This window comes from Electrona antarctica (genome assembly GCF_951216825.1).
Source record: "Electrona antarctica genome assembly, contig: scaffold_123, whole genome shotgun sequence".
Taxonomy (NCBI): Eukaryota; Metazoa; Chordata; class Actinopteri; order Myctophiformes; family Myctophidae; genus Electrona; species Electrona antarctica.
Genome location: NW_027638227.1, coordinates 27,691 through 46,321, shown reverse-complemented (window position 1 = coordinate 46,321; position 18,631 = coordinate 27,691). Strand labels below are relative to the sequence as shown.

At 42.1% G+C, this 18,631-nt stretch overlaps 2 protein-coding genes across 2 annotated transcripts; both read left to right on the top strand.

Moving 5' to 3' along the window:
- Nucleotides 1-930: 930 nt before the first annotated feature.
- Nucleotides 931-6,236, top strand: LOC306918265 (protein C19orf12 homolog). Its single transcript, XM_079531137.1, has 3 exons — nucleotides 931-1,048; nucleotides 3,258-3,415; nucleotides 4,874-6,236. Exons 2-3 carry the CDS (start codon nucleotides 3,259-3,261, stop codon nucleotides 5,137-5,139), a joined length of 423 nt encoding a protein of 140 aa, XP_079387263.1. The 5' UTR covers nucleotides 931-1,048; nucleotide 3,258; the 3' UTR covers nucleotides 5,140-6,236.
- A 4,811-nt stretch (nucleotides 6,237-11,047) lies between these two features.
- Nucleotides 11,048-17,691, top strand: rxylt1 (ribitol xylosyltransferase 1). The gene is made up of 6 exons (XM_079531143.1): nucleotides 11,048-11,281; nucleotides 11,972-12,163; nucleotides 13,588-13,690; nucleotides 13,954-14,268; nucleotides 14,606-14,776; nucleotides 15,442-17,691. Exons 1-6 carry the CDS (start codon nucleotides 11,134-11,136, stop codon nucleotides 15,839-15,841), a joined length of 1,329 nt encoding a protein of 442 aa, XP_079387269.1. The 5' UTR covers nucleotides 11,048-11,133; the 3' UTR covers nucleotides 15,842-17,691.
- The last annotated feature ends 940 nt before the right edge of the window (nucleotides 17,692-18,631 follow it).

Genomic DNA, 18,631 nt, shown 5'->3' with positions numbered 1-18,631 from the left:
CGCGGCGCTAAGCGTCGATAGCTTGTAGATCCGTTCCTTTTTTTTGATAGCGACGCTCTCGCGAGAACACCGTCTGCCCTGCCCCCTCTCTCTCTCCCCCTGGATGGACTTGAGTTTATTATGGTCGATTCAAATTTTGTCGATTCATAATAAATATAACTCTATGGTCGATTCACGTTGCCAGTTAATATCCTCATTATCCGGTCCAACTCCAAAGCGACGCGGAAACGAGATTTTGAGCTACGGGAACTGGTTTAAGTGCTTCCATGTGTGGACATTACCCAGTTATATATATATATATATATATATATATGTATATTATTTATATGGGGATGAATGGTACATAGAAAACACGAGTTGTGAGTAAATGGGAATGGATCAATACGAAATGTAAACAATCAATCATATTGATCAAACACTTCAACATAAACACCCGCTCGAGATAGTGTTCCGTCAGCGAGACAAACACACATTAGTGGCTGAATATGACGTCCTTTATCAACAAACTACCAGTACAAAGTTTAAAGAAGTAGGTGTGTTGGTGTTTCCCCACCCCCACGTGACAGTGTTACGTAATCATTTGTTTACGATGTTGACAAGAAAGTAGGTCAATGACCTTTGATCTCCACCGATTCAATTGTTTTCACACTATGCACAATTACGTTTTTAATTTGTTTTACTCAACGAATCAACGATCCTATGCGATCGCAGAGGATGTTTAACGTTTCTATTATTTATTATGATTTGATGTATTCCTCTGTCTGCAGCTCATTGGCTCACGTAATGGCGAATCAAAGGCAGGGACCGACAATAGCCGATCTACAAGCTCACAATGGGTCGCATGACTCGCGTCTGCAACGCACTGTGAGCTTGTAGATTGGCGATTGTTGGTGCGCGAAACCGCCGTGCGACGAAGCATCAATGTGGGCATCAGTGGCCCAGCAGGCATTGCGTTTTTGCGGTGCGATCATGTCATGATCTGTAATGTTGTCTCATGTCACTCACACCAAACTCACAGATCTGGAAATCACCCACACTACTAAAACAGGTGAGTCAAACCTTTTACATTTTAAGCGCATTTAGGCAAAGACGAAAGGCACATTTTGGGTAGTTAATATTAACACGATTGTCTTTGTCTAGTCATTCAGGCGGAGGGGGAGCTTTAATTCTAAATGCTGCTATTTTGGAGAAGCAATGTCCCTGACTGTAATGTGATCTAAACATGCCCTAATAGAAGTGTCTATTTGTACGTCTCTAAATGTTTTGATGAATTGAACAAGGTGGACCCTCTTGTAAACAAGTGTAATGCTTAATTGGGCCGTCCACTCAGTTAACAGTCTTTGTATTGAGTTTGTGCTTGAAATGTACTGTAATTCTGCAAACTGTTAATAAATATTTCAATCAATCAAAATAAGATACCACTATGCCCTTATGCGATGTATGTGTCTGTGTGAGGTGATTGTGATCAAAATGTCGTTGTTGTTGTTGTTATTACTATTATTATTACTTGGCTATTATTATTATCACTTTATTGTGTCCACTTCTCATGCTGGCTCAACTAGGTTAATTACTTCAGATTGTTAATAGATATAATCATTTTTAGTCGGTGAAGATTCTGAATTGATTGATTTTAGATTATTTACTTAGGAAACTTTGTCTGTGTCATCATGATTCATTGTGGCAGTCAGATAAAATGCAACAAATGTGACAAATACACAAGACTACCACACATGTATGGCATCACATGACTCCATAGTCCATACCAGAGTAATCTAGTAAGAGAGTGGTGACACGCTTTGATCTGCCTATGGGCGATAGTTCCAAACATTGCTCCTATGGCTGGAACTATTCCATTGAGATAGAATGAGCACTTCCGCATTCCATTGTTACAATGAGAGTCAACGGGAGTGTCATTACTCTCTTACTAGATTACTCTGGTCCATACAACCATTGTTGTGTGAACAAGGCTTGTTGAACAATGCTGCACAATGCTGCCTGTCACAGAGGATGTTTGACATTATATATTACTTATTTAATACTTATTATTTTATTTATTCTTACACTTGTACAAGGGTCCCCAAAAAAATATGTGATTATAATCCATTTCTAATGTATAAAGCTTTGGCCTGGAAGAGAGGTCATCTGGTGGTCCCCAACCTTCTTAAGAGTTTTCAACCCTTAACCACGACACTCTCCAGTTGGCGGGTCAGCAGTGATTGGCCAAATTTCACTGCCCCTTTCATCCAGGCTTCCAGCTATAGACGTGTCCACGGAGGGGCACCCCAGGCTCAGCCATCACCAAGACATAACCAGCACCGATCAGCCACACCCGGCCAACAGGGCACCGCATCCATGGAGCAGTGTCCTGCTGGCCAGGTGCAGCAAACCAGCGCCGACCACACCCAGGGCACCCCTCCGCGGATTCGTCCATTGTCCTTTCTCTTATGCCATAGCCAACAGGGGGCTCTCTCTGCCTTGTGTGTTCTTGGGGGATCGCAGGCACTGAGAGGTCTCTAGGACTATGGTTTGCTTTCTGCTTAGGGTCCTCCTACGTCTCACTGTTTGTCTGTCCTAAGCTTGTCCACACTTGGCCTTACTCTCGTGTTTTTTTTTACTTCTTAAATCTGTCCTATCGAGTGGCTTTCCCCTCCTATGGGGAGACTCTGGGGGTATTGGTCATTTGTATGTTCTGTACTAATTTGTAGCTTGCTTGTTGTGAAAATAGCCTATCTACAAGCTCACAACGCCTCACACTGCGATCAGAGAGGGTCTGGGACAGGGTTAAGTTCTGATCAGAGGGGGCCAGTGGTTCTAAAAATGTTCATATCAACTAAGGACCCTCAATTCAAACTGATACATATTAGGCCATGCATATTCTAATAAGAGATGAGTATGAAAGTATGAAATAGTGTTAAAGTAAGCTTTGCTGGGGTCCCCCCAAATAACCCCTAGGGGTCCCCAAACTCCAATTTGAGAATTTGGATATAAGAATCACTAAATGACTGAATGATTCGGTCATAGTAAGTTCCACTCTTACACAATAAAATGTGAATGAATAGTTGATTACATGCTGATAGTGTGCAACTTGACCTTTAGACTTTTATATTTGTTCTTCTTGTTAATGGCCTATGTGCAATCACAATCACACATGAACTGTCTTTGTGTGTGACATGGGCTGTACAAATAAAGTTGCCTTGGCTCTAATTAAATAAATAATGATAGTTAAACTATACAATTCTTATTGATTGTTTTCACAGAATGAATCGACTTCAAGATGTCATGCGCCTCTGTTGTGAGCTGTCAGCCAATCAGCAGATAAAGACAGCGGTGCAGGGCTCAGCGAAGGGTGCAGCAGCAGCTGGGACTCTGGCCTTTGCAGGAGGGTTGATGGGAGGACCTCTGGGTATTGCATTGGGTAAGGAGGGTTGATGGGAGGACCTCTGGGTATTGCATTGGGTAAGGAGGGTTGATGGGAGGACCTCTGGGTATTGCATTGGGTAAGGAGGGTTGATGGGAGGACCTCTGGGTATTGCATTGGGTAAGGAGGGTTGATGGGAGGACCTCTGGGTATTGCATTGGGTAAGGAGGGTTGATGGGAGGACCTCTGGGTATTGCATTGGGTAAGGAGGGTTGATGGGAGGACCTCTGGGTATTGCATTGGGTAAGGAGGGTTGATGGGAGGACCTCTGGGTATTGCATTGGGTAAGCATTAACCCATTTTGACCTGAGATCAGATTCTACATCCTGACAGTTTTCTGAAAAAGCTATGTTTCTATGTCAGTGGGTCGATTTTTCAAAAATGGCAGACCTACAAGCCACTCGGTGGCGCGCTATGAGCTTGTAGATCTGCTATTTTTCAATAGCTAAAGCATAACATGACGCTAACACCAAAAGGGGTTCCCGCCCCAAAATGGGTTAAGTAACTTATCACAGCCCAGTCATTTTGATTAGCTTCAGGTCACACTACAGTATGTTGTCATGGCACTAATTCTCACTTTTTCATTTCAAAGACCCCCCCCCAGTTCGAAGTGCATTTGATAAAAACATCATGTATTTATTTATTTTTAAACTCTGAGACAATCTACTCTGCATTCAATTAACTTAGAGTGCACTGAGTTACATGTCCATTTTTGTTCCTAAAACTGTTAATCATGTAGCTGACTTTTAAAATCTTATTACCCTCTTGAGAGCCTCAGATCTTTTTCAATATCTTGGACACGTTATTTACCACATTAATCCTAGCCTCGCTACTCTGGGCATGTCATAATAGGGCAGGCATTAAAATAGAAAGGAGAGGTCGAATGCCAAGGGCAGGCAAACATTCCATGCAAATACCAGTTTATAACTTGGTTGGGACCAGTGGCGTATCCAGGAATTACGTTTTGGCCAGGCAAGATATGTTAATTGTCGTCTCCCCGCGCACAATCGTAGGTTTTCAAAGAGATATACCTGCCAGACGAGTGGGATACAAAGGCTGAAAGGCATGCATTTACATTCCAATGGGTGATTGAGGGTCGCGCTCTACCGCGACGGCCAATCAGCTGTCCATTTTAATAGTTCTCATGTCTTGTTTTTGTCCTTTTTTTTCTCATTGTATGGATTTTGGCCAGGCCAGAAATGGATTTGGACAGGCGGCCGCCTGCCCTCGCCTTATTGTAGATACGCCTCTGGTTGGGACTTGTTGTGAGCTTGCAGATAATATCTGCAAGTCTACACCAAATCTCTTTGCTGAACATATTATGTTCAGCAAAAAGATTTGGTGTAGACTAGGGGGAAAAAGGAGGGGGCCAAGTATACTGTACGTCCCCCTGGGGTACCTCGATCAAAGTATGGGTTGAAGTTGAAGTTGTTAACCTAACTCTCCCTCCAACAGGGGGCGCTGTTGGTGGTCTTCTGGGGTGCTGGCTAACCAGTGGACAGTTCAAACCACTACCTCAGATCATCATGGAGCTATCCCCCCAGCAGCAACAGAAGCTTTATGGGGACGTCATGGCCATTCTGGGCGAGGTCCAGTGGACGGACGTAGCCCAGCTGACTGCCTTGGTAATGGGCAACAGCACCATGAAACAGCAGGTCACTGGTGCCCTCCTTGGATATGTAACCAGAGAACTGCAGGCCGAGGTGCATTATGTGGACTAGACTTATGTCTGGATTGAGAACCGGTGTCTTAACTGAACATTATTACTGAAGCAAAATTACAATTCTTTTGAGGTTTGGTGTACCCTGCTATCATGTAATTCCAAATATTGGTGACATCAAAAAAATGTGTTTTGTTGTTCCAATTGATTCCTCTCTACACACTTGATGTGTTGTCACTGCTGCTGTATGGAGGTAGACTAGAGCCTTCGTGCTACTCCTCCTGCCCATCACTCCCTGCTGACAGGCGCCGCCCCAGCCTGTATACGTGCAGTGACAATTTATCACCCTCCCTACCTGGCTTCCCTCCCCCAAACACTGGCCAGTTGTGTGGAGTAGACGCTCAGCAAAGCCGGATGCACCTTGGTGAATTCAAACCTACAACATCTGCAATGTTGGGCAGGCACTTTAGCACTGCGCAACATGAACACCTCACGATTCAGGATTCTGACAATGTATAATATTAGAAAACCAGATTTTGTTTTTGAGGGTCGCATCCTGTGCCCAGCTTTCCGGGTTTGTATAAATACAAACATTGGCTTGTGATTGGTTGATCACCCCATAGCGATGATTGGCTGAGCAAAGTACATATTGAAGATAAAAGTGAGGACGCAAATTGTAATTGGCCAGAATGAGGTGATGTATGATAAGAGCGTCCCTCACTTCACATGGGTGTGCTTTTTCTTCAATTTTATACAAATGTCCACATGTTGATTTTACTATTTGAAGATCTGTATCTATGGATCCAGTCTGGCTAATTAAAATAGTAAAATAAACAGGTTGACATCTTTATTATTAAAAATAATAATAAATGCTGTCAGGTTTTGCTTTAAGGGGGGAAAAAAGTCACCAGCAGTGCATTATCTATTTATTTATTTATTTATATAAATATCAATGGCTGATAATCACTTGTATAGCTTCAAAAGTTGTGATGGACGTGTGGTTTGGTGCTGATTCAGACCACACATCAAGTCACTTTACATAAGAAGCAACATTTGCACATTTGTTTGCAATAGCTACAGTGTAGTAGCATTGTGTACTGTACAGCATACCATCATTTATTTACGTTGCCAATTATTAAACTGAAGGAATTTGTTCAACTGATTAGTCCAATTTGATTCCATGCTGTTGATCACTGGCAAAATGTTTTCCACCATCTGTATATATAAATTGACATTATTTAAGACCTTACCACATCTGCAAACTTTTTAAATTCGTACTTCTTGGTAAAGTTGGGCAGCCACTTCAATGAACAAGTAGTATGTACAATCTGGGACGTGTCAATACTATATTGTTCCCACTGTACTTGTTGTCTCTTACGGCTGAAATCCATTTTACTTATTTTTTGTGAATAACATATTTTAACCAATCTATATGGTAGAGTTAGAGTATGTTATAACTACCATGGTACATCTTCAGTGGTTGGAGGTGGTCTCCCTACTCTTTATACCGTGGTGTCAGTTAGGACATCTGGCTGACATCTCACAGTGGATGTCCTCCAACCACCTCAAGCTGAACCCAGACAAGACTGAGCTTCTCTTCTTCCCAGCTAAGTCCTGCCCTATGCGGGAGCTAACTATTTCCGTAGACAACGCCCTGGTAACGTCTGTCCCAACAGCCAGGAACCTTGGTGTTGTCCTGGACAGTCAGCTCTCGTTCAAAACTCACATCACAGCTGTCACTCGATCCTGTAGGTTCACACTCTATAACATACGACGAATTAGACCGTTCCTCACCCAGGAATCATCCCAGCTCCTAATCCAGACAACAGTCCTGTCAAAACTTGACTATTGTAACTCTCTCCTTACTGGCCTACCGGCATGTGCACTGAAGCCTCTCCAACTGATCCAAAATGCCGCAGCTCGCTTGGTCTTCAACCAGCCAAAATTCTCACATGTCTCCCCCCTGCTCCGCTCCCTGCACTGGCTCCCGGTTGCTGCCCGCACAGAATACAAAACTCTGATGTTGGCATTTAAAGCAACCAAAGGTATGGCTCCCCCATATCTTGCCAGCATGATTGAACCCTACAAACCCTCCCGCGCACTCAGATCAGCCAACGCAGGGAAGCTGGAAGTACTCTCACTAAAAACGCCGGGACAACGCTCCACACGTCCCAAACTCTTCTCTCTTCTGGCCCCAAAACTGTGGAATGCACTTCCCGTTGCAATCAGAACTGCAGCATCACTCCCGATCTTCCGCCGTAGTCTGAAAACCCACCTTTTCAGACTCCATCATGGCCCATAGCACTTACCCTACCCCCCTTAGACAGCACTTCTTAGACTTATATAGCATTTGAAACAGACTTATAGCATGTCATGTAGCACAATAAGTGCATTGTATGTAGTCATAGCACTTCATAGTATATATGTACACCATAGTATAGCATATATGTATAGTGTCATTATATAGATATGTTCTAGTCACGTTCTTAGCTTACGCATGTTTCGCGATAAATGCATTTTACATATGTGATGTATTCCCATGCTTTTTGTTCTTGCTTAATGTAAGTCGCTCTGGATTAAGAGCGTCTGCTAAATGCCTAAATTGTAAATTGTAAATTGTAGGACACATACTCGTTGACAATGTCAATAACATTATTTTCATTGTAGTTCGGACATTAATTGCAATTACATGTCTGTCAGGCAGAAACAATGGACATAAAACGTAGTTGATTGTGCATTCGAGTGGATTTCCAACATTTCCTTTCTTATGTCCAAACTTACTTTTCAAGAAATGGACAAAAATAATTCTCCCCGAGACGTCGTAGTGGGAGCCATGGCATGGGCAGTAGTAGCCTCCATATTCTCCAGCGATGGCTATGGTCACACAGCCCAGATGTACTGTGTGACAGTGACAGTACAGTAAAGGGACCCCCTGGCGACCCCCAGACAGTAACTGTCTTCACCGTTTCGGACGCGGGGCGGCTCGCCGGAACCGGCCTGGCCCCTGGGCGCGTCCTGGGGGTCTGGATGTTCCAGGGACCCCCACACGGTAACTGTCATTTCTCGACCGTTTTGGACGGCCGGGTGTGGAGAAATTATATACTTTGCCCATGCAGTATCTCGACTCAAACTGAAACTTCAGGTGTAAAAATGTCTTCAAATGCATCTATGTTTATAACTTCCAAACACAGGTTTTATCTTTTTACACCTTTATGTCTGGTCTGCAATCAAGAACAAGGTCCTATTCGAAAGACAAACCCTGCATGTCAACAGTTATGTCCAAATTGACAGAGTAAGCTACATTTACCCAAGTACTCTACATAAGTACAATTTTGATGTACTTGTAGAATGTACTTTTCTTTTGAGTTACATTAAAAGTGATGAACACATTTAATGCATTAATTACAACCCAATAGTCCTACTGTAGGTCCTATGATGAGTATCATGTATACTCGTGCCACAGTGTCGCTCGCCGAAAACAGCAGCCGAAAACAAGCTCAAACGGTTGCATCGCAAGGCAGTTTGAGCGTGTAGACAAATCCTATCTGATTTGTTGATACAATCAGATAAGACTTTTCTGTTTGGATGTATGGGCTGTCAAGGCCAGAAAGTAGGTTTTTTTCCCCGCATAACTTCCAGGTATGATGATGACATCACGCGCATACCCTCTATAGATACCAGTAAGACGCCTGAGGGCGAGAACCGACATCAGGCACACATCCGCCTGGGTGACAGCAGACTGCTGGGCGAGCGCTGGTGCTTTGGCATGGGGAGTCAGATCAACATATGGAATGAATTCTGCCTTAATTTTCGGGCCTGTTGAGAACTAGTTTTTGCTGGCTGCCGGGCTCAGCTGCACTAATAACTGGGGCAGGCCCGTCTAGAGTTCAGTCAAAAGGGAGACATCGAAGAGGAAGGATGGATGGGGAAGGATCAACATATGGAATGTCAGAACAGGTCAGCTCCATATTATGGAGATCTAAGGGTTAGAGGTTTGAGGGCCATTGTAGAGTTGCTGGCCAATAATAATGACATCAGAACATTCCCATATAGGGGCTTAATAGGGATCTCTATCCCTGATGATGGTATGACTCACGTGATGTCACAAGGCATGGCCATATTTGGTCATGCCTGGGGTGGGGTGACCTACCAACTGACGGGAATTGCACGTTTTCATAGTAAATGCGACCTGTGGTCGCAATAATAGAACCTTACCCAAAGCAGCTGTCAGTGGCGGGCGGCTATAGACAGATTCATGTTGAACCCAAACGTGTGGTTCTGTTGATTGATTGATTGAAGTATTTATTAACAGTTTGCAGAATGGGTACATTTCACATGCAAGCACAATTCAATACAAAGACTGTTACTGTGGACGACACACTGATAAAGCATTACACTTGTTTACAACATTCAATTCATCAGAACATTTAGAGACTAACAAATATACACTTCTATATAAAAGATCAGACCAGTCTGAAGCGAGTGGTGCAACAGCACCCCCTATTGGTACTCTAAACATCGGGACACAGGGACATAATCACATAGGTTATAACATAGGTTGGGACATAGGGACAAAGCTGTTCCTTGGAGTGGTTGCACCACTCAAAAACAGGAAATCATGTAGCCTAAGGAGGTAAAAAGGAAAGGAAACATATACAGTAAGGGGAAAGGATTCAGATTTTACAGGGGCCAGTTTTGAATTGCAGCCGTCCGTAGGTGCCCTTTGAGAGCGGTTTTGAAGTTGTCAAGGGATTTGCATGTCTTAATGGATGTTGGTAGGGCGTTCCACATTTTGGTGGAGCGAAAATAATTTTGCCCCTTGTTTGTGCCGAATCTGGGTTGTTTGATTGATTGATTGAATTAAGTATTTATTAACAGTTTGCAGAATTACAGTACATTTCAAGTACAACTCAATACAAAAACTGTCAACTGTGAGTGGATGACACCATAAAGTATTACACTTGTTTACAAGAGGGTCCACCATTTTCAATTCATCATAACATTTAGAGACGTACAATGTGTAGCAAATCTTGTGGACCAGACCCATTGCAAGATGCTGTACTCTGTCGTCAACCCGGCCTTATCCAATTCCAGCCTGTCAAAGTGAAGTTAGTTTGTGAAACTGTAAAACAAATTTAAAATACCAATAATTTAAAATAATCAAGATAGCCTACATTTTGTTTGGATACCGGTATATGAAAGTGTTTGAACTTTGAACATTTCTAGACTAAACAATTTAGATATTATTTCAGATTTTCAGCTGATTTGCATTGTGTTCAAGTTGTGAGGGAACTACTACACTCTGCCTACATGAGGGGATTCAGCGGAACTCGTGGGATATTGGGATACAAATTTTCAGTACTGGTACCGCCCCACTTCTCCAAATTTTGGCAGATCGGAGGCGCGGGGAGCAGACCATTGACCATATATAATATAATATAATTATAATAACATAATAGGGGGAACACATCGGAACCTTAGAGTATATATTAAGATCGGAACACATTCTAGCTGGGAAAAGTATTTGATTGATTGATTGAAATATGTATTAACAGTTTGCAGAATTACAGTACAATTCAAGCACAACTCGACACAACTCAAGTGGACGACCCAATAAAGCAGTGCACTTGTTTACAAGAGGGTCCACCTTGTTCAATTCATCAAAACATTTAGAGACGTACAAATATACACTTCTATAAAGCCAAAGAGCAGAACGGGAATTCAATTCGTCATAAAGGAGGTAAAAAGGGAAAAGAACACTGGCCGCGCCGCCTTCTGCATAATCACGCATTTACTGATTATGTTCTTTTTAATTTTATACTTACAAGCGAGGTTTTTTTTGTCGATATCAATTCGTCGTGCTCTTTTGCCACAACTGTGTAGTTAAAATGGGATATTTTAAGAACACCCAATTTGGTACAGGCATAGTTTTGGGACTGGCTTAGTTAGGGGTCCTCGTGGTGTAAACAATAAAGGAAGTGGTTACGCAAACCTGAGGAGGAGAAGAAGCTGCACAATGGTTACGTGAGAAAGAGTACATGAATAATAATAAAAAATGAAAATACCTAAAAGAAAACTATTCCTTTTGATAATTTTTGCATACGTGGCCTTTTCGCTCTATGCGGCGTATAATGTTTTCTTTAGTGCCAAAGTGGTTTCCCGTGTACACAGAGTAGTGAAGAAAGAGAACGGTGCACCCGCAGGTAAACAACAACAAACTATTATAATTATTACTGTTATTATTATTATTGTTATTATAATAATTATTATTATTATAGCTCAACTCATCTTTATTGTCATACCACAGGTTTACAACAGGTGTAAAACAGAAGTGGGTGAATCATTGTAGTTTCCAGAAATGTGAGATGAGAGAATGAAACAGTATATATTAACGAGGAAAACAGGTCAAATGTCAACATGGCAGTGTAACATACTGTACATCAGCAGTGTGAGGATGCAATAAACATAAGCAGTTGTACTGACAGAGATCTACATAAGGTTCTTTGTTTAAGGAAAAATCAATACAGTTAGTTTATAACCCTTGTGTGCTTTAATAATCTTTTACTTCATTTTTACTTTAATAAAGTTTTTTGTTTTGTAAACTAAAGCATCTTCTTTGAGCACCTCTCTCTATATATGTTCTTTGTATTATTATCATCATCATCACCATTATTATTATTGCCTTGGTGTCCCTATTTTGGGCAGGTCATAGGTGAAATATTTTTCATTTGTAAAACTTTCAAAAATACCAGATTTGCATGTTGTGAGCTTATAGATCAGCTGTTTTCGCTGCTTGTTGTCAAACAACAAAGTATATAGTGGTTAAACCCATTCCTTTGCTTCAAACGCCATTAGGAATGTCATAATGGAGATGTTCTTCTGTGTATTTACAGGTGGTGTCAGAGATGGAGGTGCTATTGCACCTTTCGTAGACGATGAAGAGTGGAACCCATGGGAAGATGAGGAGGTGGAGTACAACTCGGCGCTGCACAAGAAGAGAGAGGCGTACAGACAGTATCTGGCCCAAATGGACAAGAACAAACCCAAAAGACACAAGGTCCAAATCTGGGGTAAAGCTGCCATAGGTAAGACATACGTCAAGTCCTACCTGTGAGTGACCTCACCACACTGTGGGATGGAACTACAACAGGGAGTGGTCACAGATGGGGCTAAGTCGGGTGTCCCTAGCCTCAGATTTATTTCAAGGAAGATGTCCCTAGCTTTTGCTGTGTATGTTTGTGTTGTTATCCACTGCTCATTACAGTGGCGATTCTAGGGTCAGACCTTTAGGGCGTCTCAGACCCTATGCGACTGGATAACAATAATTAATACATTACAACATGAATTATTACAACATACATTAAACAATACCTCCTGAGCCCTTAGTCAAAACCTGCACTGATGGTATATGTTTATTATGGATATTATCATAATATCCATAAACAGTTTCCGCCATTGCAGTTTTGTTCATAATATTACAAAGATACAACATGAAATGGGCTTTTTTTTATAGTATCAAAAGAAAAAATATCTTTGGACATAACTCTTACAAAAGAATGAAAATGAAAGTAACCTTTCCTAATGAGCATCAACATCAAACAACAGCCAAATGGTTAAAATAAATGTTGTTTTATGTATTTCTTTCTTTATTTTTTCTATTTTTTGGGGTGCTGATGTGAAATGTATCCCTAAAAATGTATGAAAACTCCTTTCTCACTCAGAGGTGGGCTGTGGACAGTAGGCACTAGGTTGGTAATTCCAAAGAAGATTTCAAACTTTTTTCTTTTCTTTTTATTATTATTTATTTTATACAAAAGAAATCATGAGTCAGTATGCTACTTTAGCTTGGAATCCCCAACGACGATGTCATTGATAGGCAGGTTTCAGAACTGTCCACAGCCCACCAATGAATCACAGGAAACATATCATCTTAGAAATTAAACCATTTTGGGCGGGAACCCCTTTTGGTGTTAGCATTATGTTGTGCTTTAGCTATTGAAAAATAGCAGATCTACAAGCTCATAGCGCGCCACCCAGTGGCGCGCTACGAGCTTGTAGGTCTGCTATTTTTGAAAAGTCGTGAAAATGTGGCGCAAACGACTGACATAGAAACATAGCTTTTTCAGAAAACTGTCAGGATGTAGAAGACATTTTTAGAATCTGATCTCAGGTCAAAATGGGTTAATATTAGTGAGGAGGACCAATGGACCCTTTGGGCCAGATTCACAAAGGAAATTGAGAGTGTATTAATCCTGTCGTCGTCATGAAAGGTGGCGGGACGGGACTGCAACGCTCTATAACATTTTGCCCATAGTCACTATACTGCACCAGAGAGTTTTTACTGAGCTTTTTATGTTGCTGTGGATAAGAGTCTTCTAAATGCATTAATTGTAAGTTGTCTGAAGCTGTTAATAAAATGGCGAACAAAACAAAAGGATACACCAGTCAATAGACTCAGTTATGATAACACCAAATCTTTAATTGTATTTTGGGCTTCTTTTCTCTTCAGGGCTTTACCTGTGGGAACATATTCTAGAAGGACCCCTCAACCCTACAGACAAAGTGGCGCAATGGAGAGAGGGGGAGCTTCAATCAGGGAAGATTGATTTCAGGTAGGATGCCACGGAGATACTTTTAACCACTTAAACACAGGTCTATACACCCCATACATTTTTTCCCTCAACACCCAAATTCTTCGCTAAAAATAGCAGATCTACAAGCTTGTAGATCGGCTTTTTTAACAGAATGTTTGCCTTTTATGATACGTTTCCACACAGTTTTAGCCCATTCATTGAATTTAGATGTAACCAAACATACCTGTTTTTCTCTTTCTCCATTTATTCTCTCCATCTTCCCTTCTTGACACCATCTCTAGTTTCTACACGGGCCCCGCAGTGGTCCAGGGCCACGTCCCTGTTGACATGAAGAGCCTGGTTGTAGTTCTGAATGGCCGCGAGAAGCAGAAGATCTCCTACTCCACGCGCTGGCTGGAACACGTCCAAGCGTTGGTCCAGGCCCGCACAGTGACCCATGTGGCTGTGGTGCTGCTAGGCGATGAACACTGCACCAATGACTGGATCGGCCCCTACCTGAAGAGGAACGGAGGTTTTGTAGACCTGCTGTTCCTGGTGTATGACAGCCCCTGGGTCAATGACAAGGACATCTTTCAGTGGCCACTTGGGGTTGCCACGTATGTCATCTCTTTAGTATTTTTGTATAATTTCGTTTTTTCCAAATATCATGTCCTACCTGGATTTTGAACTTGGGTCCCATGTGCAAGTACTGCTGAGTCTGACATTTCCACTGTTGAGGCTAGAGAGCTCATTCAGATATCTCTGAATTTCATGCCATAGCTGTCAACCAGTAGTGGACCTACCCGACCACAAGGTCTACATGTAAATGTGTCAATAGGCAGTAGACAGATCACCTCCAACCACCAAAGTTGTGTTAGTTATATTGTATTAACAAGATACAATAATATAATACTGTGAAGTCTTAAAGGTGTTTTCATACTTGTCTGTGCACAGGTATCGGCAGTTCCCCTTGGTCAGGCTTAATCCCCTGATGGTCACCTCCATCAGGCCATACCTCTGCAATTTCCTAGGAACTGTTTACAAAAACTCCTCCAGAGAAACGCTCATGCAGGTGCTGAAACGAGCTAACCTGGAGAAAGAGTGCATCACCACTGCCAGGGAGAAGTAAGTTGTTTTTCTTGTTTTTTTTGTCTAAAAAGAAAAAAAAATCTTTACAAAAAAAAGTATGTTTTTCTGTGAAAACAAACAGCCACTGTGCCTAGAAGGAAAAGCTTCCTACACAAGCCAGTCTATAACCCCACAACGTGTCGCATCTGTGGGTTTGTAGATCAGCTGTATTTGCCTCAGGACACCATTGTTCAAGGAAGCATAAATTGGGAAGGCTATAAAGCTATAAAACTGTTGTTTCCAGATGCACCAACACACGCATGCTCACATCCGCTGTCTACTTTCACCTGTTAGGTCTATTCTATGTACTTTGGTACTTGGTACACTGGCTTTCGTTTCGTCTGTCTGTTCCACGTCCAATCAGAGGCTGTGTACAGAAATGCGTTATGCAGGGCATTGCAGGCACGTTAGGTGTTTATGCATGCCGTGGAAGAGGACCCCCATATATAAGATATAGCAAGATTTTTAGCTTGATATATACTATACTTGTATCTACAAGTATAGTATATATCAAGCTAAAAATCCCACAAGGCGTCACAGTGTGAAATGTTTTATTTTTGGTACGATAACTAGAATTAGCCCTACCTTCAGTGTATTCTATTATATGGAATAATGTTTTGACGTGTCTTGCATGTAAACACAACACTGTGTCCTTGTCTCAGGTGGCTTCCCCAGGAGACACCAGAGAGCCTGAAGCACTACCAGACGGCTCTGGCCCAGAGCGAGCTGACGCTCTGCCCAGTAGGCGTCAACGCAGAGTGCTACCGCATCTACGAGGCCTGTGCTTACGGCTCAGTCCCTGTGGTGGAGGACGTCCAGACGCCCGGAGCGTGCACGACCGGAGCCAGCACCCCGCTGCGTCTGCTCAAGGCCGCCGGAGCGCCCTTCATCTTTGTCAAAGATTGGAAGGAGTTGCCCGCTGTCTTGGAGAAGGAGAGAGGGCTGAGCCAAGAGCAGAAGATTGACAGGAGGCGGCGGCTGCTGGAGTGGTACACCAGCTTCCGTCAGCAGATGAAGGAGAGATTCACTGAAATCATAGAGGAGACATTCTTTAGTGGCTGATAAATTATATAAAAGATCTACAAGGGTGTCTGGAACCCGACCAATATCGGTTTGGCCGATATATCGGCCATTATTTGACTTTTATGATCGGTATTGGCAATTTTGCAGCCAATGTATCCTGATTTTTAACCACTTCTCACGTGTTGATGTGTTGATCAGGAAAAATGAATGATCTAGCAAAGATTCAAAGACTCGCTCGCCCCCATTTTCTTCGCAGACCAGGATTGTGTATTCTTGTATTTGTTTTACTTGTTTTTTATAAGGTTAAAAATAAGTTTAGGTTAGGCATAGTTTTACTGAGGTTACGTTTACGCATTAATGGTGGGGAATTTGCCCCGGGCGATTTTGCGGCGAGCGTTTTGGTATTCCTTTCAACCTGTCCTTATTTTGGGCATGTCATTATAGGATACAATTTGCTAAAGTTCAAAGATTTTCCAAAAAGCTGATTGATTAAATGATTGAAATTTTTATTCATAGTATGTAGAATGGGTAAATTTCAACAAAAGTACAGGTCAATACAAAAACTGCGATGAGGATAAAACCAGAAAAAGCACTAAGACTTGTTTACATCAGGGTCCTCCATTTCCAATTCATCCGTTAAATCTGATCTACGTGTTGCGTCCAAGTGTTGTGTTGTGAGCTTATTTCGAAAATCTTTGAATAGGACTTAAGTTAATGAACTAAACTGCACTGTAACTTTTTTTTTTTTTAAATCTTGATCATCAGGTCAAAATGTCTGTGTCTTGGTGAGACATGACCTTTAATACGATCTAAATGTCTCGATAGAAGATCAGGGAGACAAAACCACCCCAACACACCCCTTTTGTATAAGTTATATTGTATTAATATACATTATCATACAGATTGGACAAAATTAAAATGTATTAATTAAAAAAAGTTAAGAGTTTAGGTTGCGCTAAATATCGGACCGATCGGTATCAGCAAGGAGGTTGGGTGGGAGCAATGGGTCAGAGGCACTGTATCCTCCCGGTGGTGACTCCTCACTGGCAGGAGGCACTGTATCCTCCCGGTGGTGACTCCTCACTGGCAGGTGAGGCACTGTATCCTCCCGGTGGTGACTCCTCACTGGCAGGTGAGGCACTGTATCCTCCCGGTGGTGACTCCTCACTGGCAGGAGGCACTGTATCCTCCCGGTGGTGACTCCTCACTATCAGGTGAGGCACTGTATCCTCCCGGTGGTGACTCCTCACTCGCAGGTGAGCCAGTAGAATACAACGGCAGCGCAGAAATGTGTGTAAGCCAGTAGAATAATACATACAGAAATGTGTGTAAGGGGCCCGGATAGCTGACATGACATAACGACTACATTGGGGAGACAAAGGGGTAAATATAATTAGATACTCTAAAATAAAAATAAACAGTTAACCTACTGTGACCTGCCCAGACACAACAAGCATGCCATCTAGGGTTCATGTGGAGAAGTGATCTATTAATGCTATATTGGTGTAGTGCTCTTGGTGACATTCTGTGTACAAGTTATGTACATGTTTTGGATTGTTGGAAAAGTTGTAAAGTGTCTGTTTTGCATTTAAATAATCAGCAAAATGTTGTGTGAGGCTACTGTAGATGTAACATAGAAATGTTTACAAAGATGGAATGTCCAGGCTGCTCAAGGTCATGAAAGATAGAAAAGAAGAAAAAAAACAACGCCCATGGGTTTTGATGTTCAAATTATTTATGCTTTTTGTACATTTTGTTTCTACTTATTTGAAATTGTGATATTAAATGCACTGATCGTACAAAAAAAAGGAAACGCTATATGATTGTCCCAATGAGATCATTATTATGTGTTATAATACATGGTAGTAAACTACATCTCTGGAAATGGATAGTGTGTTGCTTCCTTTAATGAAGACATTTCCTGTTCTTATTTTTTATGTTGTGATCATGGATGTATATTGCATGGATTTTATAACAAGGTGCAATAAAATTGAATACTGTTTTAAAAGCTCCCAAAATAATTGATTGACGGAGCGGACAAAAAAATACAACGTTTCGGCTATCGGGAGGTTATTTATTTATTTAGTTTAGTTAGTTATTTTTTGGATCCTGCACCCATTGGTAAATGGTGCATTTATATAGTGCCTTTATCCAAGGCGCTTTACATAGATTGTGCATTACATTCACCCATTCACACACAATTCATAGGTACCAACCAGCACTTCGGGAGCAATTTGGGGTCAGTGTCTTGCCTAAGAGTAAGGACACTTCGATATGTAGACAGGAGGAGCCGGGATTCGAACCGCCGACCCATGGATCATTGGACGACCTGCTCTACCTCCTGAGCCGCAGTCGCCCATTGCGATTTGTGGATGTGTGTGCACCTCTTGACCATTGTAGTGTTCCATGAGTCTGCACAAACTGCACTCCAAGTCTCCAACCAATCACATGCCAGATAGTCATAGCAGTGGCAGTCAGACACAGGAGAATCAAATCTGTCGGTCTTGTCAGAATCTGTCAGATTTGCACGTTGAAAATGGTATATGAATCACATGGCATTCAGTCTGGAATGGTGCTCCATCCCTCCAGCAGATTTCAAGAAATTTATATATAATCCATGCCAAGGTAAATTGAAATTGTTTTGATGTGGTCCAACACTTTACACTTACAGACATTTTATGTTGTTTTTTCCTACAATTTCCTACAATGTGTGTGTGCGCGCGCGTGTGTGCGCGCGCGCGTGCGTGCGTGCGTGTGCGCGTGTGTGCGCGTGCGCGTGCTATGAACATTCTGGACTCCTGTAGACTACAATACAGTATAGCCTATAAA

Coding starts and splice junctions, on each gene's coding strand:
- LOC306918265 (XM_079531137.1), top strand. CDS start 3,259: ATGAATCGACTTCAAGATGTCATGCGCCTCTGTTGTGAGCTGTCAGCC. Junction 3,416..4,873: donor ACCTCTGGGTATTGCATTGG/GTAAGGAGGGTT, acceptor TCCCTCCAACAG/GGGGCGCTGTTGGTGGTCTT.
- rxylt1 (XM_079531143.1), top strand. CDS start 11,134: ATGAAAATACCTAAAAGAAAACTATTCCTTTTGATAATTTTTGCATAC. Junction 14,269..14,605: donor TGGCCACTTGGGGTTGCCAC/GTATGTCATCTC, acceptor GTCTGTGCACAG/GTATCGGCAGTTCCCCTTGG. Junction 14,777..15,441: donor ATCACCACTGCCAGGGAGAA/GTAAGTTGTTTT, acceptor TCCTTGTCTCAG/GTGGCTTCCCCAGGAGACAC.